The sequence below is a fragment of the Aethalodelphis obliquidens genome, unplaced genomic scaffold, assembly GCF_003676395.1.
Source record: "Aethalodelphis obliquidens isolate GAN/ISIS:26980383/991018 unplaced genomic scaffold, ASM367639v1 scaffold55, whole genome shotgun sequence".
Classification (NCBI taxonomy): Eukaryota; Metazoa; Chordata; class Mammalia; order Artiodactyla; family Delphinidae; genus Aethalodelphis; species Aethalodelphis obliquidens.
Genome location: NW_020837999.1, coordinates 13,222,789 through 13,245,698, shown reverse-complemented (window position 1 = coordinate 13,245,698; position 22,910 = coordinate 13,222,789). Strand labels below are relative to the sequence as shown.

At 47.8% G+C, this 22,910-nt stretch overlaps 2 protein-coding genes and 1 pseudogene across 2 annotated transcripts in view; 2 read left to right on the top strand and 1 right to left on the bottom strand.

Moving 5' to 3' along the window:
* Window positions 1–11,124, bottom strand: part of GPA33 (glycoprotein A33) — a 46,853-nt gene extending 35,729 nt beyond the window's left edge. Inside the window, exon 1 of the mRNA XM_027086434.1 lies at window positions 10,987–11,124. Within this exon, the coding sequence (XP_026942235.1) occupies window positions 10,987–11,029 (43 nt within the window). The 5' untranslated portion in view covers window positions 11,030–11,124. The remainder of the gene's footprint in view (window positions 1–10,986) is intronic.
* Window positions 11,125–14,712: 3,588 nt separating this feature from the next.
* STYXL2 (serine/threonine/tyrosine interacting like 2) overlaps window positions 14,713–22,910 on the top strand; it is a 33,667-nt gene continuing 25,469 nt past the window's right edge. The window contains exon 1 of the mRNA XM_027086467.1: window positions 14,713–14,831. Coding sequence (XP_026942268.1) covers window positions 14,722–14,831 — 110 coding nt within the window. The 5' untranslated portion in view covers window positions 14,713–14,721. The remainder of the gene's footprint in view (window positions 14,832–22,910) is intronic.
* LOC113609299 (dnaJ homolog subfamily C member 14 pseudogene) lies at window positions 19,870–21,986 on the top strand (annotated as a pseudogene).

Here is a 22,910-nt window from a genome sequence, read left to right as displayed (position 1 = left end):
GAGTGTCTGTCTGTCACCATGTTCTGCCCATGCCAGGTGTTTATGGCATCCCTGACTCACCAGGGCAGAGAACGAGGAAGCAGCCCAAAGGTCCCTTGGTGGCAGGGGAGGAAGGTACCTCAGGAAGGAGGTGGTGTTAAGTGTTAAGTGCAAATGATAAGGTGTTGGTGCCCTGGACAGAGAGGGCTGCTCCAGGGACAGAATGATCTAGGAGCAAAGACAAGCCCAGCAGGCAGGGAGGACAGGGACACAGAACCTGAGTGCTGGGCTTCCCTGGTGGTGCAGTGGTTGGGAGTCAGCCTGCCGATGCAGGGGGCAAGGGTTCGTGCCCCGGTCCGGGAAGATCCCACATGCCACAGAGCGGCTGGGCCCGTGAGCCATGGCCGCTGAGCCTGCGCATCCGGAGCCTGTGCTCCGCAATGCGAGAGGCCACAACAGTGAGAGGCCCGCGTACCGCAAAAAAACAAACAAAAAACAAAACCGGAGTGCTGCCAAGGTGGGGTAGTTTGAGAAGCAACTAAACTTTACCTCCAAGTCAAATATGTCCTCCACTGGCTGTCTCAGTACTGAAATGCCCACTGCTGAGTGAAGGCGCTGAAGCCCCTGCTAAAACACAAGTGCCCTCTGGGAGGGAGGGAAGACACGGTGAAGTGACTCTCTTCCTTTAACACGCAGGGCAAATCCATTTCCTTAATTAGCCCCTCTCATCCATCCATCCCTAGAAACCATGGGTAACGTTGATAGAAACAAATGCAATTAGGAAATTGAGGCTTGGAGAGAAGCAGGACGGAGTAAGAAGGAAGGGAAGAGAGACAGGATAAGAGAGGCTGAGAGTAAACCAGCTTTGCTGCCTGGTGAGGATCAAAAGGGTAGGTACTCATTCATTAACACCCACCCAGCAAATGGCTGTTCCAGGGACTCTGACAGACTCTGGGGACAGAATGGCAAGCAGAGACAGACACAGTTCCTGCGTTCATGGTGTCTGATCCTCTGCATGAGTCAAATGATAATAAATACAGAATCACAGAGGCCAATGTAAAACCACCATGGTAACAAGTGGTACTCATTCAATGACAGGATATAACAGAGGATTGGGGCATGAGGAGAGGTTGTCCTTAGGAAGGGCCTTCTGAGTTGACATTGGAGAATGAACAGGAGGGAACCACAAGAAAATGGGGGTTGTGACCTCCTGGAGGGGTGGAATAGGGAGGGTGGGAGGGAGGGAGACGCAGGAGGGAAGAGATGTGGGAACATGTGTATATGTATAACTGATTCACTTTGTTATAAAGCAGAAACTAACACACCATTGTAAAGCAATTATACCCCAATAAAGATGTTAAAAAAGAAAAAAAAGAAAATGGGGGAAGAGGTGAGTGGGGGAGAGAACTGCACTGTGCAGAGATCAGGGCACAGGAGAAGGTGGGCCACGTTCCAGAAACTAAAACAAGCCAGTGAGTAGAGATGGAACCAAAGGGGTGGTTTGGGGGGTTGTGATTCCCCCTGTGTGATATCCTTTAGCCTCCCATGATGACTCCAAATAAACGCAGAGGCCAAGTACAAACATCATACTTGTGCCATCGGGGAAGTTTAGGACAAACTTCACCCCTCAAGATTCTCCTACAAAGCAATTCCGAAGTTATACCACTCCCAGTGCAGCCAGAAATATGGGATGGGCCCAAGTCTGAGAGGCCATGACAGCAATTTGAATCTTTTTTTTTTTTTGCTATCTACCATCTATGATTTATTTCAAGCAGTTCTTTTGAGTATGAGGGTTCCTTTTTTTGGACTTTCTATAAGGGATACACTTTATTTATTTTTTAACATCTTTATTGGAGTATAATTGCTTTACAATGGTGTTTTAGTTCCTGCTTTATAACAAAGTGAATCAGCTTTACATATACGGAGAGTTCTTGCATCAAATGAGCGAACACTCAAAGGAGGGAGAGACAAAAGGTACTTGTCAGTTAGAAAATCACTGATGTCTATCTTTCCATAATTAAATTAGGAGAAAAATGAAGAACCCACTGGTAGCAGGAAGAAGCAAGAGTCCTCTAGAGTCTGGCATTTGGTGAGCTAGATATTCAGTTGCTGTGGATTTCCACTGTTTTTCCCCAGGCAGAACATACGGCAGAGACTTGGGAACGCAGGTACCTGAAGCCAGATTAGGCTTACATTCCATAACTATGTTGCTTGCAGGGCTGTTGTTACTATACTAGATGGCTGTGCCCCAGAGAAATGGGGTGCTGGTCTGTTTCCACAAATCTTTATCCCAGTCTTCATCGCAAGGAGGGCACTGCCAAGTGCTCTCAGCCAGCCTCTTGTCTAAGTTTCCTGGTTTGGTTGACAACATCCTGCTCAATACAACTTTTGTCGTCACAATTTGAGTATGATGATTGATTTCAGCCCAAGGAATATGGTGAAAGGGACAGGTAGCCAATTTGCAACATCAGCACAATTTGTCAGTTTCTTCCAGTTTGGAAATGAAGGAGGCGAATCCAAGGGCACGCTCCAAACACGGATCCCTCCCCAGTAGCCTTCGCCCCACAGCCGTGTCCCAGCAACGCTCACTTCCGGTCCCTGATGTTGGGGGTAGGGTCCCCACTTCCTGTGCCCGGCAGTCTCGGTTCTGGTCGCAGCGTGGGGCTGGGGGCTCGGCTGTGGGCATCGTGGTCGCCACCCTCCATGGGCCCCCTTCTCCAGCCCTTCCCACTCCTCAGTGCCCCCCTCCGCGGGCCCATCCTCTTTTAGTCCATCCTCCTCTGGCCCCCAGAATGCTAGTGACCTTGCGGGAGTGAGACTTGGGCTGCCTTCCCTGGGCTTTTTGGAGGCCGTTTTAGAAAAGAGAACCAGGGCTTAGAAATGGGCACTGGGGGAGGCAGTGGGGCTGGTTAGAGGCCAGGTGTTGGTTGGAAAGAAGCCTTATTTGGGGAAGTTGTCCAGATAGAAAGTTAACTTAGATTTGGAGGGGAGAGAAAGGAAAATTATAAAGGAGATAACTGGGCAGAACAGCCCCCCAAAACCAACCACCAAGGACAAGAATCTAGTTGTTTATGTTTAGCACACGTTGTAGAGTCTCACAATTTAAAGGTCAATAGTAGTATCTGAGAATGCTTGGTAAGATGGATGCCCTAGTTGGATTAAAGGGAGTTTTAGATTTGAGGAGAGAACTCAATGAAAAGAGTTGCAGAGGAAAAGAGGACCGGAAAGTTATAACTTGATAGTAGAAAACCAAACATATACTGTGAGCCCTTATTCTGGAAACTATGATACCAAGGGAAAAAAAAAAAAGCATAAGCAGTAGTTCTTATCCCCAAGATACTTAGGAAAACAAGTCCCAAAGTGGGTGAAAGCTTAAATGGCAGTATAACAGAGGGTCAAAAAAGTGGTTGAGACTTCAAATTCAAATCAGGAAGAAATCACTGGGGCCCAGAGTTACCTAGGAAGGCTATATGGAGAGAAAGGACTTGTGATTTTTTAAGGTTAGAGAGAAAGGAAGGTGTTGACACGACAGGTAGGTCTGATGATAATATTTTTCCAGACCAAGAAGTTCAGGATGTGATATGACAAACATTTTTGTAATGTTCAAGGTGTAAAGGTATAGGAGGCAGTCTAGGTGCTGAAATATTGGGATTTGGGGGAACATTTCAGTGGTTTATAGAGCCTAAACGTGACTTAGGAGAATCTATCCTCGCGATATAAGTCTTATCCTAATAGTAATGGGAAATCAATGAAGAGCTTTAAGTAGGGGTAGTGACATGGTCATAATTTCATTTGAAAAGATCAGTTTGGCTTCAGGGTGGACAGCAGATAGGAGAAGGGATAAAACAGGCTCCCAAAGCCAGTTGGAGGCTATGGAAGTAGCTTAGGAGAGGCAGCTTACATCGGTGAGGTGGCAGAGGAAACAGAGAAAGAGGAACAGACTCAAGAGATGTTGGAGGGCTAAAATCATCAGGACATACTGATGACTTGAATTTGTAGCTGAAGGAGAAGGAGCTGTTAAGGGTGATATGGTGGCATCAAAATATGGTCCCAAAATACTTTGAAATTCCTCTGGTTACCAGGGGGTAAGGATGGGGGGAGAGATAAACTGGAAGATTGGGATTGACATATACACACTACTATGTATAAAATGGATAATAAGGACCTACTGTATAGCACAGGGAACTCTACTCAATACTCTGTAATGGCCTATATGGGAAAAGAATCTTAAAAAATGATTAAATGTATATGTATAACAGATTCACTTTGCTGTACAGCTGAAACTAACACAACATTGTAAATCAACTATACCCCAATAAAAATTTAAAAATAAATAAATACATTAATAAATAAATAGGACTCATATCTACTCCCTTGAGTCTGGGTTCTGTGATTGCTTGATCGATAGAATGTGGTGGAAGTATGGTAATAGATGCTGGATCAGTATCTGGGCCCAGACTTTAAGATACTGGCAGCTTCCACCTTCTGTCTCTCTAGATGTTTGCTCTTATAATCTAGCCACCATGCTGTGAGGAAGCCCAAACTTCCCCGTGGAGAAGTCCACAAAGAGAGGAACTGGAGTTACCACCAACTTGCCAGCCAGTGAGCCAGCATTTTGGAAGTGGGTCCCCCAACCCCAGTCAAGTCACTCCAGTTGATAGTGCAGGGAACAGGGACAAGCTGTCCCTGCCAAGCCCCATCCAAGTTGCAGATTTGTGAACAAAATAAATGTTTTTTATTATTATCTTAAGTTACTAAGTTACCACTAAGTTAAGGGGTAGTTTATTACAGAGGAATAGAAAACTGTAATGGATGACTGTTGAGTTTGTGGCTTTCATTCCTGGATGGATGGGGTGTCATCTATTGATGTAGAGGTCACTGACAAAGACCCAGATATGGGGTCAAAGACCACGAGTTTGGTTTTCAGCTTGTGAGTTTGAACCGATTCTGAGATGTCTAAGTCGAGAAGCCATGCGGACTGTTGGATTTATGGTTCTATGGCTCAAGACAGAGGTTGGGTTTGAAGACAGAAATTTGTGAGTCACTTGAAATGGGTGTCAGCTAGAGATGTGGATGTGGATGTAGAAGGGGGTCTGAGTGCAGGGAGCTCTGCCGTTTCATGGTGGGCTGAGGAGCGTGAAGCTGCAAAGAAGACATGAAAGGGTTGGGCCAGGGATGTCGGGGGAGAACCAGGAGAGGGTGAATCATGGGAACTGACAGAATAGAGTGTTTCGGGAAAGAAGGAGGGATTAGCAGGGTGAGGAACTGCCAGGGGTACAAGCACCTGCTGAGACAGGCGCACTTTCCCCCAGGCTTCCTTCCTGCTGGCCAGCATCACAGTAAACAGCGTCGCTGGGTCACCAAGAAGCCCTGGGATGGGACTCTGGAGGGCAAAAAGGGCAGATGAGGATCACAGCCATGCCCATGAACCAGTTCTTTCCCGGAGCCTTGTTTCTCAAACTGTAGTCCCTGGAGTAGCATCACTTGGGAGCTTGCTAGAAATGCATAATCTCGGGACCTACTGAGTCAGTCTGTATTTTGACAAGATCCCCAGATGACTTCTATGCACACAAAAATGTGAGAAGTTAACACACCAATGTAGAGGCTGGGCATTAACTCAGGGAAGCAGTGAGAAGGTGCAAAACTGAGCTGCAAGTCGCATGCAGAGAATCAGCCCTAGTCACAGAGATGGCTGTTCATTAAGCCTATCTTTCCTCAAGGTCCTATTGCAAATCTGAACCTAGACTTTCACATCACAGTCACCTGGGCAACTTTTCAGAATCAGAGAGATGCCCAGATTCTGCCCCTCTGTATTCTGATTCAGAAGGTCTGGGGGAAGCTGGGCATTTGTACTTTTACTCCCCAGGTGACTGTGATGGGCAGTCTGGGTTGCCAGCCATGCCCTAAACCATCACTCCTCCCCCTATGCACACATACCCCTCTTAAGCTGACCATGCATTGCGTCCTTCCCACTTCAAGGCTGGAGCTGGAACTGGAGTATTTTAATCCTGATTTCAGCTCTGACAGGAAAACAGTGTGATTCCACAGGCACATGAGCCCTCCTGTGAGCACTGGCTTCTGAGTCGTGCTCAGGCACCAGCAGGTCATGCCCAGGCTCCAGGTGGGAGCCAGGTCCTGGGGACTGGTGCGGCAACGGGGCTCACAACCATGGAGCAGATGAAAGGCCAGGCTGCCCATCTTGTAGTGCACTTAACGGCTGATACCACTCTGGCTCTGGCCTGAATACCACCCTCTCGGGGTCAAGATGAACTGGGCACAAGGCCACTCTCTTATCTGATTCTCATCAGATGTACATGTCTGAGGCTGAGCCCTGTAACCCTCACAGCCTGGGCCAGGTCACTGCGTGGACTTAGACGTGCAAGTGACACTGGGTCACACTCCGAGAGGGAAGATACCAGGGAGCTCCCCGAGCCTGTGTGACAAACAGGATCATGGCACTGCAGAGTGGACAAGTCTAAGGAATGTAGGGAACATTATCCTGCTGGGGACTGTGGCTCTAACAAAGGCCCCAGGGGAGGGATTCTAAAATGGCACGATCAACCTCAAAAGGACAAGAGCTTGGAAACTTAGTTCCCATCAAAACCCCACCGTGGATGAAGCAACCATGAGCTTACTGAAACTTCTAGATGGGGGAGAAAAACAATTTTTTTTCTCATCTGGAATATTTTGGGATGATGGATTCCCTTATTTCTCAGTGAAAAGCAGTACTTTCCTAAGTTTTTCAAATTTAAGCTTCGAGGTTTCCTCTAGCTGTAGGAAGATGGGGCTTTTTTGTTGTTGTTGTTTGTTTGTACTTTTTATCAAGTCTTCAAAGATTTTAGTGACTCTGGGCAGAGCTTCTCAGAGACTTTTTCCCCCTGGTGGGATCCTCTTTATGTATCTCTTTTCCCGCAGCTGTACCTTCCGTCACATCAAATCTTTCATGGACTCTGGCGGCTGAAAAAATTCCCAGAGTGGAAGAGCCTTGGTCCTGTACGCTAGCTGGGGTGTTTTCTCTAGCAGCCTTTGGGAGGGGTGACAGAATCCCTCATCCTCAGTGACTCTCATTCTCTTGGGAGATGTCTGTCAGATCAGAGTGATCAGACAATTGATCACCAAAGTCTAGTTACTTTCCTATAATTTACACTTGCCCACACTAATAACAACAACAATAATAATAAATAAGTGGCATTTACTGAATGCTTATTATGTGGCAGGCACCGTTCCAGGGTCTTTACGTTGACAAACTCATTTATGATCCCTAATAACCGAATGAGGTACAGTGTGCATTTTGGCACATTATAGGTTACCTCCTCCGTTTCACAAATTAGGAAATAGAGATTTATCGAGGTCAGCTGATTTGCCCCACGCTGAAGTCAGTTAAGGAAGAGGGCCTGCCCTTCTCAAGTGCCATCTGAGGGGGAGGGTGTGGGAGCATCTGCCAGGGAGGGAGAGGTATTGTGTCACTGACATTGCTTGGAATTGTCAGGCTGACTTTTATTCCATTTAAGTACTGTTTTTAAATTCTCAAATGCACCACCTTCTGTTTGTGTCCCCTTCATATGACCTTATGTGATTTGATTCTGACTCCCCAAAATCCGATGAGTCCTGGGGTCTATTTTCATCAACTTTGTTATGTTACTCTGCCCGGGACATCAGCAAAATTTAAGTTGTTACTGGGCAAGTTCAGATGAAGAACGGAAGTAGGGGGAAATCCAGTATGACTTCTGGAACCCAACTTAAACTTAAACTCCACCTCCTCCAGGAAGTCCTCCCTAATTTCCCTGCTCTTCCTCTGGCGTCCTCTCCCGAGCCATGGTGGGGAGGGCCACCCAGCTGCTTTTACATCTGACCTTTGAAGGCCTTCATTGCTCACTTGTACATAGCGATGACTATTTCACCCCAAACATTTCCACTTGGCAAACACATGCCGGGAGCTAGCCACCAAGCCCAGCTTCCCCGGCCCCACTGCTCCAGCCCCTTCCCCTTAGTGTAAAGTATGGAGGCAAAGGTGATGAGCCCGTGGTGCGAGGCAGGGCAGGCTGGGAGGGTGGAGGGAAGGGGGTGGAGGCAGAAGACACACTTTATCAGTGTGTCTGAACACAAACCCAAGAGCTGGTTGAGCCGGACGAGTTCACCCAGGGGTCACATGCCTTCTCACAGGAAGAGGTGAAATGTACTGCTCCAGGCAGTTCACAGTTAAGTCCACATTTCAGTCTAAGCTGGGTGCACATTTTGTTTTGTTCTGCTTTGTTTTTTTCCCAAGCCCAAATCCCCTCTTTAGATTCATGCATGGGTTTTGGGTTGCAGCCAGACTACAGATGCAAGGGTGTGTACTGGGGTAGGGGAGGAGGCGGGGCAGGGGGGAGACTTCTAGGCCCTATAAAAGAGGATCAGAGGTCACTGGCCCAGCCCAGAAAGGGTGGTCATTTCCTTTCAGCCTCCTACCCTCTGGGCTTGAAGCACATCCTTGCAGTCTGAATCTGATGGCTGAGACAGGTCCCTCATGACTGCAGTCATTCCAGACCCCTCACTCCTGTGGTGCCTGCACAAACTATGTGCTCAGTAAAGAGCTGTGTGAATGAAGGAATGAACCAAGTATGCCCTCTAACCTGATGACGAGGGCCCCTCTGCCCCAGTTAGATGGGCCTCCTGGCAGGGCCTTTGAGTTTGACCCAACCCTTCCCCAGTACTGGGCTATTCTCCAGCCAAGAGCTCCAAGGTCGTGTTTTGAGAGATGGGGCAGGAGGGGGAGCCTGGGGGTTTAGGAGAACCACCCTGGGCTGGCAGGCCAGCTGGCCTGGGGCTTGCCTGTAGGAGCTGAAAAGTGAGCTCTAACTCAGACCCTCCTCCATTCTGCTTCCCAGCCCTGGGGGCTCCCAAGTTTCCTGGTAGAACTCTTCACCTCTTCCTGTAACCAAGCAGGATTCCATGGGGACTTCCCAGGACAGACTCCTCTCCCCATGTCCTCTGCCTGTCTCTTGTTTGTAGAAAAGCTTTCATCTCCCACACCTCCCCTGAGTCACAAAAATCTGGATCAGGAATTAATGCAAAAATAGCAGTTGGGCCAGGAGAACTGGCAAGAATTTAAATAGTAAATCATCCATCCTGCAGTCACAGAATGTTTAGTTCCTCCGTGAAGTACCTAGATAGCAGTATCTGATGCACATTTCCTGAGTTGTTTTACAGTTGCTAAAACCCCCAGAAAATGGAAGAAGTTAAGTACTGGATGACCATGAGTATGCAGCTCCCAGACCTATTGGAGCCTGAGGATTGGTGATGTTAACCCCTGTGACACCATCCTGTTACCTCACCATCAACCAATCAGAGAAATGTGCACCCGCTGTTCACATACCCTGTGACTCCCCTCCCTCACCTTGCCTTTAAAAATGCTTCCCTGAAACCTATTGGGGAGTTTGGTTCTTCTGAGCATAAGCCACCTGTTCTCTCTGCATTGCCCTTGCGATAAAACTTTCTCGGTTCCAAACCCCGACATTTCGGTTTGTTTGGCTTCACTGTGCATGGGGCACACGAACTTGGAGTCGACATGCCCCAGTTTTCCCAGATCCCTGAAGCCCACAACAATTTCTAATTGCAAGCTGACACAGAGAAAGACAAGTACTGTATAATATCACTTACATGTGGAATCTAAAAAATACAACAAACTAGTGAATAAAACAAAAACGAAGCTGACGCACAGACATAGAAGACAAACTAGTGGTTACCAGTGGGGTGAAGGAAGAGGAGAGGGGCAAGATTGGAGTAGGAGAAAAAAAAAGGGTTATTATGGGATTATATGAAATCGTGTGTGTGAAAGTTTGCCCGTTGTAAAGCACTACAGAATTTAAAGAATCTTTCATTCAATGAGAAATAATCTGTTTAGATGTAAAATGTGGCTGAATTTTAAAATAAATAAATAAATTGCAAGCTGATGGGATTCTCAGCATGTTCAAATACACTGAATTAAAGATAGTCCTAGGGCTTCCCTGGTGCCGCAGTGGTTGAGAGTCCGCCTGCCGATGCAGGGGACACGGGTCGTGCCCCGGTCCGGGAAGATCCCACATGCCGCGGAGCGGCTGGGCCCGTGAGCCATGGCCGCTGGGCCTGCGCGTCCGGAGCCTGTGCTCCGCAACGGGAGAGGCCACAACAGTGAGAGGCCTGCGTACCGCAAAGGAAAAACAAAAAAAAAAAGATAGTCCTAAAATCCCCCCAACCCCCATCTCTCAACTTCCTTGCTCATTCTACTTCCTGTCGGTGCCCAGGACTCTAACGCCAAGACCTCCATCCTAACCCTTGGCACTCTGTGGGTCCTCACACAATGACTTTGCTATTTAGCACTTGATTTGGAGTCTATCATTATATCAGCGAATGTCTGGTTTTTATTTTGTGGGGTTTCCATGGGGTTTCCCCATGTTTTGAGTTTTCAATGACCAGAGTATCAAGAGAGCTAAAGGGCTTTGGCCTTTGGAAAGGGTCGTTCTATTTCTAACTGGCTGTTTTTCGAAGGGTTTGAGTCTTCTCTTGCTCTGTAGATGATATTGGGTAAGTGGCAGCCTTTCTCTGCCTCAGTTTTCCTATATGTGATAACAGATGTTATCACTCTTACCATTGCCTCTTTCTCTGGTTTTAAGGCAATGATTAAAATCTCAGGTAGTGAACACAAATCCTGGATCCACACATCCTGGCTTTTCTGGGACAACCTTGATTTTAAATATTTTTGTCCCAATTGTCAGATCTTATGTCTGATCTGATGATCTGATCTGGGATCAGAAAATATCGTTTTGAGAGTATTATGAATTCCAGAAATGGGCTGAAATTTTATTTACTAATATGAGAATAAAAAACATTCTGATTCTGGGCGCTGGCCTGGAACCTGCTTTTTGAACGACAGACGTGTCATTCTGCCCAGCAGGAATACAACTGTGTCATTGGAGGCCCTCCCTGGGGGAACTCTGGGAGACCCTCAGCATTCAGCCCCTGTCTCGCCCACCCCTGGGCACTACTCACCTGCACAGAGCACCCACAGCACGGGCTGCATCTTCCCCTCCATGGTCTTGCGTCCTCTCTGCCCCGAGTCCAGCCTGGCGCTGGTGGGCCCCTGACTTTAACCAGTCTGGGCTGACTGGTTAAAGCTACGACAGCCTCTGGCCCAGTCCGGACTTCGATCCCTGTGGTTTCTCCCTTCCTGTCTATCTTTGCCCAGCCTGGCCCCCATGGCTCACCCCTCGGCTGGACCGACAGGTGAGCTCACCTGTGGGAGTGGACTGCTCCACCCACTTCACCAAAGGCCCCCAAAGGAACGTTCTCCACCTTCTCAGTTACCTCTCCTGCCTTCTCTCCACCTAGCAGGTGGGCAAAGTCCTGAGCTTCTCACTATCACGTGGGCTTCACCTATAAGAGACAGGAAGTTGCCGCCTCGTAATATGAAGGGAAATGATCTCAGAGGAAGGGTTTCAAAGCCAATAAAAAAAGGGTGTTAGTCACAATTGCTGAAATACTTCAAGGCATAATACGATCTGTTAATCTACTTCCCTGGTAGTAGAAGTGGTGGTCTACCTCACCACCACGCTAGAGACACAGTCATGAGGAAGACTGGAAATGTCTACCCCCCAGAGAACTATTAATCTGGTCAGGGAGGAAGATAGTATACAAGCAACCAAGATAGTCAGAAATACAGTGACCAGTTTGTCTCAGTTTGCTTGGAACTCTCCCAGTTTTAAAACAGGAGGTCCTATGTCCCAGGAATGTCTCCATCCCAGGCAAACTGGGATGGCTGGTCACCCTACTTAAAGACTGCCAGGGGCTTCCCTGGTGGCGCAGTGGTTGAGAGTCCGCCTGCCGATGCAGGGGACACGGGTTTGTGCCCCGGTCCGGGACGATCCCACATGCCGCGGAGCGGTTGGGCCTGTGAGCCATGGCCGCTGAGCCTGCACGTCCGGAGCCTGTGCTCCGCAGCGGGAGAGGCCACAACAGTGAGAGGCCCGCGTACCGCAAAAAAAAAAAAAAAAGAGTGCCAGTGCTATGGGGAGCATTACCTGGGAAATGACACAGATAATGAAATTGAGGCAGTGGAAGGGGTTCCACCTTAGACCTGGGTGATCAGAACAAAATGAGTATTATGATTCTCTACTTTACAAACAGGCTTCTAAGTCTCCAAGAAGTTAAATGGGTTCTCCAAGGTCACATAGCTAAGAAGTGGTTTTCTGATTTCTAGTCCACCAGGCTAGGGACCCAGATGTCACCCTCTGTGAGTTCCGGGGTGGTGAGTAAGGGTTTAAAGGGTATAAAGCAGACAGAAGCCCTCTGTCCTCTCTCCTCCTATGTGGTCCCCTCTTTATCTGCTGCCTCTCTTAGGTGTGCTGGCTCTCCATCTTTCCCCCACCTCCCACCCAGCTTCTTCTTCCCTATCCTGAGGGTCTGTCATCTTAAGCCTTGCCCTGAATGAAGCCACCCTTCAGTCCCCTGCCCCATTCCCATCCACTCTCCATCCCTCCCTCCTTCATCTCACCTCTTTCTCATACCACCTTTCATCTTCATGGAACCTTGAAGGCTGGAGGTGAATTGAACTCCCATGGTTACTCAGTTGTGGTCATTCTTCCACTCTTCAACAGACACTCACTGAGGCCCTATGTGACACCCAGGACAGGGGTTTGGCCATTGGTGATGCCACGTGCCTCCTCAGAGATGCCTTCCTGGACCACTCTACCCAAAGGAGCCCCCGTCCCAGCTTTGCCAAGTTTCTGCGCACAACCCTGTTTTCTTTCTTCAAAGCTCTAACCACTATATGAAACTAAGTTTTGCTACCCCAAAACTTTTTCCATGCCAACCCCTCTGGAATTCCTTCCCCCCACCATATCTGCTGTTGTAATCCAACATGTGGTTTAAAGGCCAGCTCATATATTATCTGTTCTTTCATGAAGCCTTTCCTGACTTCTTCAGCCAAAAGGGCTCTCTCCCTCCTTTGAACTCTCACAGCACCCTGGATCTCTCTTGGGATACTAACTAACTACATTCTGCCTTCTGCCTGAGTTATTTTTGGTCTGTGTCTCATCCCTCCTAATAAACTGTGAGCTCATTCATTTATTCAGCCAATTGTTATCGTGCCAAGCATTATTCCACCTGGCTGGGAAGAAGCACCATTTTAAGCCTGTAATTGTGTGTCTTACTAACTTTGATCAAGTACAGAGCCTGATGCAAATAGATATCAGTGGATACTTGTGAATGGGTAGACAAATGGCTGAATGGATGGATGGAGGAATGGGGTCATTAGAGAATGTGCGGGGTGAAGGAGTGAACTATTGGGTTATTGGACTTTGCTTTGATCGGAATGATGGTGGGAATTGGTGTAGTGGAGTAGGGTGGGCTATGAGCACATTTGAAGTTTGAGAAGCTTATGGAAAGTTTATATCACCCGGGGTTGCCAATTGACCATCACCATGGGAGGTGAATGTGGGGCAGGGGTTGTGGAAGGGGAGCGCAGCTGTCCGGTTCAGTATCCAGAGTCATCTCTGTCCAAAGAAATGGAGCCCTGGTCACAAGAAATGACTACCCTTTAATCTCACCATGCTGCTCTCCCAACATCTATCAGAGGACCCTCCCCATTCCATATATCTGGTATTTTTTTTTCCAACCCCTTCTGTGCTGACATGGGGTTAAAGTACAATTTAACGTATTCTCCTAGATCTTTGGCTTTAGATTATCTTCAGGAAGCATTTTGAAGAGCGGCCCCAGGCTGGAAGGCATGGAGAGAGAGCCCAAATCAAACTTTTTCTTTAGGCCTCTCTGTCTACGAAGAATGAACCTCTCCCAACTCTGCTGCTCATGTCAGTGTCCAGAAAATCAGGCAGGAGGGAAAGAGTTAAGTGGGGCCTGCTTTCGGGTCTGGGTCCTGAGCCTGCATTCCTTCCTCCCAGAGATCTGCCAGGCTGTGGGACCAGAAGCTAAATTTAGAAGCTGGCTAGGGTTTCCTGTGAACAGCTGTCCTGCCCCTCAGAGAAGGAACACGGGAGAGGGGAGGTCGGTCCCTCTCACTGGTCGGAGCTTCTGGCCATTTCGTCTGGGTCCCTCAGCCTTTGGGTGGCTGCCCCTTGGTGCGGAGATACAGGCAGATCAGCGGTGAGTGTGCTTCTCCCTTCATTTTGTCCTGTGAGCGCAGGACTTACAAACAAAGGGGCAGCAGCTCTGCCCTGAGTGCCAGGGCCCAGCCATGCCTGGGACCAGGTCCTGGGGGATCTCGTATTCCTTAATAGGCTGTGGGACGGCGCCTGAGCCAAAAGTAGTGGCTCCTGTGGCCTTGGTTAGAGACGCTGAAGAAGGCATCTTCCCGGTAAAGACAAAAGATGTGTGTGTGTGTGTGTGTGTGTGTGTGTGTGTGTGTGTGTGTGTGTATGAGAGAGAGAGAGGGAGAGAGAGAGGCAAATTTCTGGTTCGCCTCACTGCTTTCTTGCTGGCATCTGTGGAAGGAGCCAAGTTGTCACTTCTTAAATCTTGCGACTCCAAGGTGGGCTGTTTACACGGCCGGGGTGTGCATCTTGGTGTCCTGATAACAGTAGCTGGATCAAGTCTGACTGGGTTTTCCTCATGGGTGATCTCCCCACCAGGCTATTATCATGTGGTGACTTTCCCATTCCTAGTTCCACTGAGGTGACATCACTGACACACCCTTTCCCCCAACAAAACCTCCAGAATCAGGTTTTCTAACTGCCCTTTTCGTGCCAAACCTACAGGGGCTGACAGGCTGTCATGGCAACAAGTGGGGACCCGGAAGAGGAGCAGGTAGTCCCAAGTGAAGAGGACGAAGCCAATATGAGAGCCGTGCAGGCTCGGTATCTCCGGAGCCCCTCCCCCAGCCAGTAAGTGTGCACTTGCTGAGTTCTGCACCCCTCCAACCATGGTGGGAGTGGGCTAGGGAGCATGATGACAAGTGGGCCCCAGGGAGCCTGCAGCCACCACCTTAAATTCACTCATTCAGCAAACATTGTTGAGTACTTTTTATGTGTCATACTTTCTGGAGGAAGCAAACATGCACACAAACACACTGCAACATGGCATGGTAAGTGCTAGGATTAGCATGCCTAGGGTCTAGTGGTGGGGTGAGGGTGAGTGGGGGTGGGCAGGGAAAGGAGCACCTGGGCTTGGAATTGCATAGGAGGCTTCCTGGAGGAGGTGATGCTGGACTTGAACCTCAAAGGATGAGTAGGAGTCTGGCAGTTCTCCCTGGACGATAGTGCTTGAGTTCCTAGAACTGAGGCTGGAAATGGGGATGGTAGACCACAGATCATAGTTGCTTTATTTTTTCTGTTTTTTGTTTGTTTGTGGCATGTGGGTCCTTAGTTCCCCAACCAGGGATCGAACCCATGCACGGAGTCTTAACCACTGGACCAGCAGGGAAGGGTAGACCATAGATCATAGATAAGAGAACGCATCAGGACAGGAAGAGGACCCTAAGACATCAGATCGTAGTACTAAGATAATTTTGTATCTGTGATCAAGCTGTGTCTTTCAAACTGGGATTTGTGCATGCCTGGGGGTAAGTGGCAGTGTGCCCAGGGGTAGATGACCACATGCATCTTCCTGGAGGGTCTTTTTTATTCTGTGACAAGTAATTTTAAAGTTTCTTTTACATAAAATCATTGAGGATATATGATGACGTAGAATGAAAAATTTGTGTAAAATTTTAAGAAAAATCGTAAGGCATCAAAGAAATGCTTAATTGCCTGCGAAAGCAGTAGTGTATGTGCCTATCCTTTTTCTTCTGCCATAAATAATAGTAGGGGATCTGACTTCTAATCTTAGCTCTGTCATCAAATTTATGTGAAGAACCACTTTAATTCTTGAGTCTATGCCTCCTTACCTAGAAAAAGGGAAGCAAAGACTCAGAATATCTCAACGTAAGGTTACATCAGAGTAGCTCTGATTCTGCTTGACTTTCCTTTTCCTCATGTCTCCTGGGGTCTTGCTGGCTCCTGTTTCTCAGGACACAAACAGGCTTCCCCTTTGGAGTGAAATGGGAGCAAAGGCTGCTCATCACCCAGGGGCCAAGGCACTTTGTCCAAATGGAGCTTGCGGACTTTTACTTTAAAATTGAGCCTTATGTTCTACTTAGAAAAACTGTGAGGATTGAGAGATTTAAACCTTTTTTTTTTTTTTTTTTCTTTTCCTTTTGGTACGCGGGCCTCTCACTGTCGCGGCCTCTCCCATTGCAGAGCACAGGCTCCGGACGCGCAGGCTCAGCGGCCATGGCTCACGGGCCCAGCCGCTCCGCGGCATGTGGGATCTTCCCGGACCGGGGCACGAACCCGTGTCCCCTGCATTGGCAGGTGGACTCTCAACCACTGCGCCACCAGGGAAGCCCCGGATTGAGAGATTTAAAATGTAGCCCTTCCCTCTCTACACTCCCAGACAAGGCAGAGGTAGTGTGCGGTCAGTCAGGGTAGGCGATGGCTTCGTGTAGTAGTTAGGGTAACGCCAGCTGTAACAGCAAATGGACATTTCTTTCTCACTCAAATACATTTCAGAACAGGTACCCGAGCAGTGATTCAGGAACTGAGGCTCCTTCTATCTTATAGATCCTCCATTTTAAGGCCCGACTTCTAAAGTCACTGTGTTCGTCAGCACCAAGACAAACTGGGGAAGTGCACGAAAAATCTCTCGGGAGGATTTTATGGGCCAGGCCTGAAAACGGCCATTTTGCTTCCGCTCGTATTCCATTGGCTGGACCTCAGCAAGGCCATGCTTTCTTGTAAGAGAGGACGGGAAATGAGGACCCTGAGCCCAGGGAAAAGAAGTGGGTTTGTTAACACACAGCAGTCGCAGCCCCAGTAACCCCTTTAGGCAGTTAATATTCGTGTTTCCTTTAATCCCACTCATAGAGCACGCTTATTGCCTCCCCAGGGAGACAGCCCCAAATCCCATTTACCAACTTCTGCAAAGTTCAAAGGCTAGGTTCTCTGGAGGGTATGCCTCCTCCCTCACAGGGCTGAATGCAGCTCCTCTTGGTCTGACCAGGATGACTGCAAAGAAACAAACAAAAACAAATCTCCCATAGGATCAAAGGAGGAGTGGGAGTTACAGCAGCCATCGGCCCATATAATTAATGAGGCTGTTGAGTGTCTTTGCCCCAGAAGTGGGGAGACCTCCTAGCTGTGACTTTGATGTGGCCCTTGGGGTGGAATTCCTTTCTCTGCTGTTCTCTGGGGCTTCCAGCTTCATCCCCTGAGGCTTTTTCCTTGTCTGTTATTCTCCACAGCCACATCTGAAGCGAGGTTGGAGAGGGTGTCTTCCTTGAAGGCTGTATAGCTTTTACAGACTTGTCCTGCTTATGGAAACTTGGGGGTCCAAGGGCTGTTTTAAGGTTTATACCACCCAAAGGCCTTTTTTTTTTTTTTAAAGGCTTTTTAAGTCTCATGGTTTCTTGGAAAATGTGATCTCTTCAAAAACTTAATTGGTTTCTGATCTACAGAGACCAGACAACTCCATGTGCCAGGAATCACACCCATAGTTCTTTCCCATAGATATCATCTTCAATCCTAATTTATTTCTTTGCTTTCTTGTCTACATGTTTCACTCTCAGTTTAATGACAGCTATCTTGAGAGATTATCTGAAACTTTACATTTGAGAGGGAAGTTCAGGATGCATTTGTAATTTCTAGTATAATTGTTAAAAGTTATTTAGAATGTACAGCCAACCAGCTAATGAGGGGAGGATGCAATAATACAATATATAATCAATCCAAAAGAAGTCAAGAGAGGAGAGAAAAAAATAATATAGAAAAAGAATAACAAATAATAAGAAAATAGAAGGTTGGAAGATTTAAACCCCAATATATAAGTAATTACATTAAGCATAAATAGACTTAATATTGCAATTAAAAGAAAAAAATTGTCAGACAATTTTTTTTACAAGCCTACACACTTTTTACAAGAGATACACCTTAAAAATAAAGACGTACAAAGGTTAACAAAGGATAGAAAACTTATACTACACTGTTCTGGTTACTATTACTCATAACTTCAAAACTTAGTGGCATAAAACAACCATTGTATTATGTTCACAGTCTGGAACCTGGACAAGGCACAGTACTGTGGCTTGTTTGCTTCAAGATGTCTGGGGCCTCAGCTGGAAAGACTTGGAGACTGGGGGTGACTCAGCAGCTGGGGACCAGTGTCATAGAGGTATCCTCATATATCTGGCACTTCGCGTCAGGACCTCAGCTAGGCAATTGGCCTGAACACCTAACATGGTCCTTCCATATGATCTCTCCGTGTGGGCCAGTGTGGGCTTTCTCAGAGCCTGGGAGCTAAATTCCAAGAAAACAGGACAGAAGTGCATTGATTTTCGTGATCCAGCCTCAGAAGTCACATGAAGGACCACAAAGGTTCAAAAGGAGGCAACATAGTCTCCACCATTCCACTGAAGGAGTATCAAGGTCACAGAGTAAAGAGAGCACATGGGATGGGATCCATCGTGGTCAACTTTGGAAAGTATCAGCCGCCATAATCTCAAACACTAAAGGAAAGCAAGCTAGTGAAGTGATTTATTGATATAAGACAAAGAAAACTTTAGGGTAAGCACTACTGAGGACAAAGAAGGATGTTTCCTAATAACTTAAGGTTCAATTCACCATATAATAGATATATTCATTTTAAATTTCTACGATCTGATAAAGTAGCCTCAAAGTACGTAAAGCAAAAAAATTGACAGAACTGAAGAAAAAATTAGAATTCACAATCTTAGTCAAATGTACATTTTTTTTTTTTTTTTTTTGCGGTACGCGGGCCTCTCCCTGTTGTGGCCTCTCCCGTTGCGGAGCACAGGCTCCGGATGTGCAGGCTCAGCGGCCATGGCTCACGGGCCCAGCCGCTCCACGGCATGTGGAATCTTCCCGGACCGGGGCACGAACCCGCGTCCCCTGCATCGGCAGGCGGACTCTCAACCACTGCGCCACCAGGGAAGCCCAAATGTACATTTTTAAAAGCATAACCTCAGCAACTGATAAAATGAGGCAAAAAAAAAATCATCAAGAATATAAGATATGTAAACAAAACAATAAACAAAATTAACCTAATTGGCATTTATAGAACATGTACCCAGCAACTGCAGGATATAGATTCTTATCACGTGTACTTGGAATTTTTACCAAAAAGATCATGCGCTGGGCCATACATATATCAACAAATTTTTAATGCTTGAAATCATACAAAAAGTGTTTTCTGACCTTTGCAGAATTAAGCTAGAAATCACTAAAAACAAAAATATACAGTAGAAATTCCAAGAGTTTGCATCCAAGAGAGAAGGACGGAAGTGCATTGATTTTCGTGATCCAGCCTCAGAAGTCACATGAAGGACCACAAAAGTCCAAAAGGAGGCAGCATAGGCCGCTCCACCACCCTATTGGAGAAGTATCAAGGTGACACTCTCAAGAGAGAAAGTTGGATGGGATATATTGAAATATATGGATAGCAGAAATTCAAATTAAATACTATTGAATTTGATACTATACTATTATTTGATACTAATGCTATTTACCACAGTTCAATACTACTCCATACTCGTCAGACTGCCTAAAATTTAAAGACCAACGAGAGCAAACATTAACGAGGATGGGAAACAATCAGGACTCTCCTGTTCATTGATGGTAAGAGTGTAAATTAGTATAACCATTTGGAAAACTATTTCATAGTATCTAAACACATCCTTGTCCTATGACCCAGCAGGCTCACTCCTGATACATACCTAACAGAAGTAAGTACATATGTGCACCAGAAGAGAAGTACTAATACTAGAGTGTTTTAGCAGCTAACAGTCATTAAGAATATAGAATGTTTAGAGAGAGTGAACGGGAGGCGGAGCCGGGGGAGCTGCTCTTGTAACCGCCCCTGCTCTTCGGCATCAGAGCTTACCATGATAGCTGTGACCTAAAATCCTCAGGAAGCCCTGGGGTCATGGCCCAGAAGCACCCCGGAGAAGGAGGGTTGTGTGGAGCCCACCACGGTGGTGGTGTCTCCCTCAGGACTTTAGGACCCTCTGTGGACCCTGAAATACTTGCATTCTCAGGACTCAGGGACTCGGCTGGGCCTGCCCCTAATGGTACCCGCTGCCTCACAGCACACTCTAGTCCTAAGTACACACAGCTCCCAAATCCAGCCCACTGGTCAGATCCAAGCCATGGCCCTCCCAGGGGTCCAGGACCCCCTAGGGATGGAGAGGACCCTGATCAGAGTGAGGTATCTTCAGAAGAGTCAGGAGTGGACCAGGAACTCTCAAGAGAGAATGAGGCTGGGTACCAGGAAGATGGGAACCCTTCTTTTCTTTCCATTCCACCTGCTTGTAACTGCCAGGGAACCCCTGGAACCCCCGAAGGGCCTTATTCTGAGGGAGGAGATAGCTCTTCTAGCAACTTTTGCCAGCGTTGTACCTCTCCAGCTTTGGGGGAAGACGAAGAGTTGGAAGAGGAACCTCTTAAGTTTCCCAGTGATTTTTCACGTGTGCCCAGTGGAAAGAAATCTGCTGCCCGGAGACAACGGCACCGCGTTCCAGCCAAGGAGGATACTCGGGAGGGTGGACACAGCGATCCCAGATCCCCTGGTCGACATCAGCTGGGTTGGAAATGGAGTCGGACAGATAAGCGCAGAGGACTGGAATTGTGGGGGGCAGAGGAACTGTGTCAGCTTGGACAGGCAGGCTTCTGGTGGCCGATAGAACTGCTGGTATTAGTGGGGAGTACGTGGGAACTTGTGGCCATCTCATCTATGCATGCAGGCAGCTGAAAGGCAGTGATCTGGACCTATTTTGGGTCTGGGTGGGAGTCTGGGCAGGGCGGCTGGAGGTTGGGGCCCAGGTGATGTTCCAGTTTCTGAGCCAAGGGTTTTCCTATGGGGCAGCGCTATTCACCCATTTTCTTAGGCAACTGGGTGCTTTGGCCCTTTTGTTGGGCTGTCTACAGTTGGGCTGGTGGTTTCTGGTAGGACCGAGTGACCAGTTAGGCTGGAGGGGTAAAGCCTCTTCTCTTGGCTGGCTTCTCCCACCTGGCAGTGGAGCCTGATTCTACTGAGAGATAGCAGGCCGTGACAGCAGCTGGTAAGAATAGGTCAGTGGGGTTGGCTGGAGTTGCCTTCGGTCAAGCAGAGGACCAATAGGCAGGAGAATACACCTGTAGCTAGTGGTCGCTACTGCCAGCCTGAAGAGGAAGTGGCTCGACTGTGGACCATGGCTGGGCTTCCTGAGGATGAGCTAAACCCTTTTCATGTGTTGCGGGTTGAAGCCACAGCATCAGATGTTGAACTGAAGAAGGCCTATAGGCAGCCGGCAGTGATGGTTCATCCTGACAAAAATAATCATCCCCGGGCTGAGGAGGCCGTCAAGGTTCTGCGGGCAGCTTGGGACATTGTCAGCAACCCTGAAAGACGGAAGGAATAGGAGATGAGGCGAATGGCAGAGAATGAGCTGAGCCGGTCAGTGAATGAGTTTCTGTCCAAGCTGCAGGATGACCTCAAAGAAGCAATGAATACTATGATGTGCAGCCGTTGCCAGGGAGAGCATAGGAGTTTGAAATGGACCAGGAACCTGAGAGTACCAGATACCGTGCTGAGTGTAACAGGCTGCATCCTGCTGAGGAAGGAGGCTTTGGGGCACGTTGGGCCTCAAGATCGCCTACTTTGCGCTGATGGATGGAAATGTGTATGACGTCACAGAGTGGGCTGGATGCCAGCATGTGGGAATCTCCCCGGATACCCGCAGAGTCCCCTATCACATCTCATTTGGTTCACGGATGCCAGGCACCAGTGGGAGGCAGGGAGCTACCCCAGATGCCCCTCCTGCTGACCTTCAGGATTTCTTGAGCTGGATCTTTCAAGTACCCCCAGGCCAGATGTCCAAAGGGAACTTCTCTGCAGCTCCTCAGCCGGGCTCTGGGGCCACTGCAGCCTCCAAGCCCAGCAGCACAGTACCCAAGGGAGAAGCCAAACCGAAATGGCGGGAGAAAGTGACGAGGTCCTTCCAGCGCTGACACCCCTTCTGTTTCCTCAAATCAATGTCAGGGAGTCAAAAGGGCTGTGTACAGCACAGGATGGAGTTTGATTTATTTTTAAATATTTAAAAAAGGGAAAATTTTAAGCTCAGATTGTTCACTCAGTACTTACAGGAAGCTCTGGAACCTCTCTCTCTCTTCTACCAGCACCCGGGAACTGAATCTTGTCTTCTGACAATACCAGAGAAATAGGGGGTGGCTAGAACAAAGAACCTAGGGCCAGGAGGACCTCTCCCATAGTAGTGTGGAAACTGGGCATTTCCCTGGGGTCTGTATGCCTTTGTCTTGTCTTTTGCTTCTACAGCAGATGACACTTTGCCCCCTCTTAAAAAAAAAAAAAAAAAGAATATAGAATGTTTAAACAGCATGATAAACTGTCCAATTAACAGTAGGCTAGATAAATAAAGTCTGGTATATGATTTGAATACTGCCCTAGGGCATAGGCATTTTCTTAAGTGCCTATCACTTCGATGTGATTGAGCTGCTCAGACTCTTGGTTGGGGAGGGCACTCAGCGAGTGAGAGCCGGCTGTGAAGGTGGAAGGCGGGTCACTGCAGGACGACCAATTCTGCTGGTGTCAGAGTTGCATGTAAAGTGAGCCTGCCACAGAATGAAAGCATTTATTAATAGAGACTTTCTAATAGCATTCAGTCCTTAGCCCTTCCAGCTGCCAGTCCCCTTCCTAGACAAAAACAGGCTCAACCTGAAAGCCCCACTTACATGCTGAGCTCCCTAAAAGCATGGTCCCACATACAGATCAAATTTTCTCTGGGTTCCCAGTGACTCTTCCTGAATCCTATCGGTTTTGACGTCCTTCTCGGTTTGTGTACAGTATACTCCTTAGCAACTTGTTTTTAGAAGCTGATCCCAAATTGGCTAGTCCTTTTCAGAAATTTTTAAGGA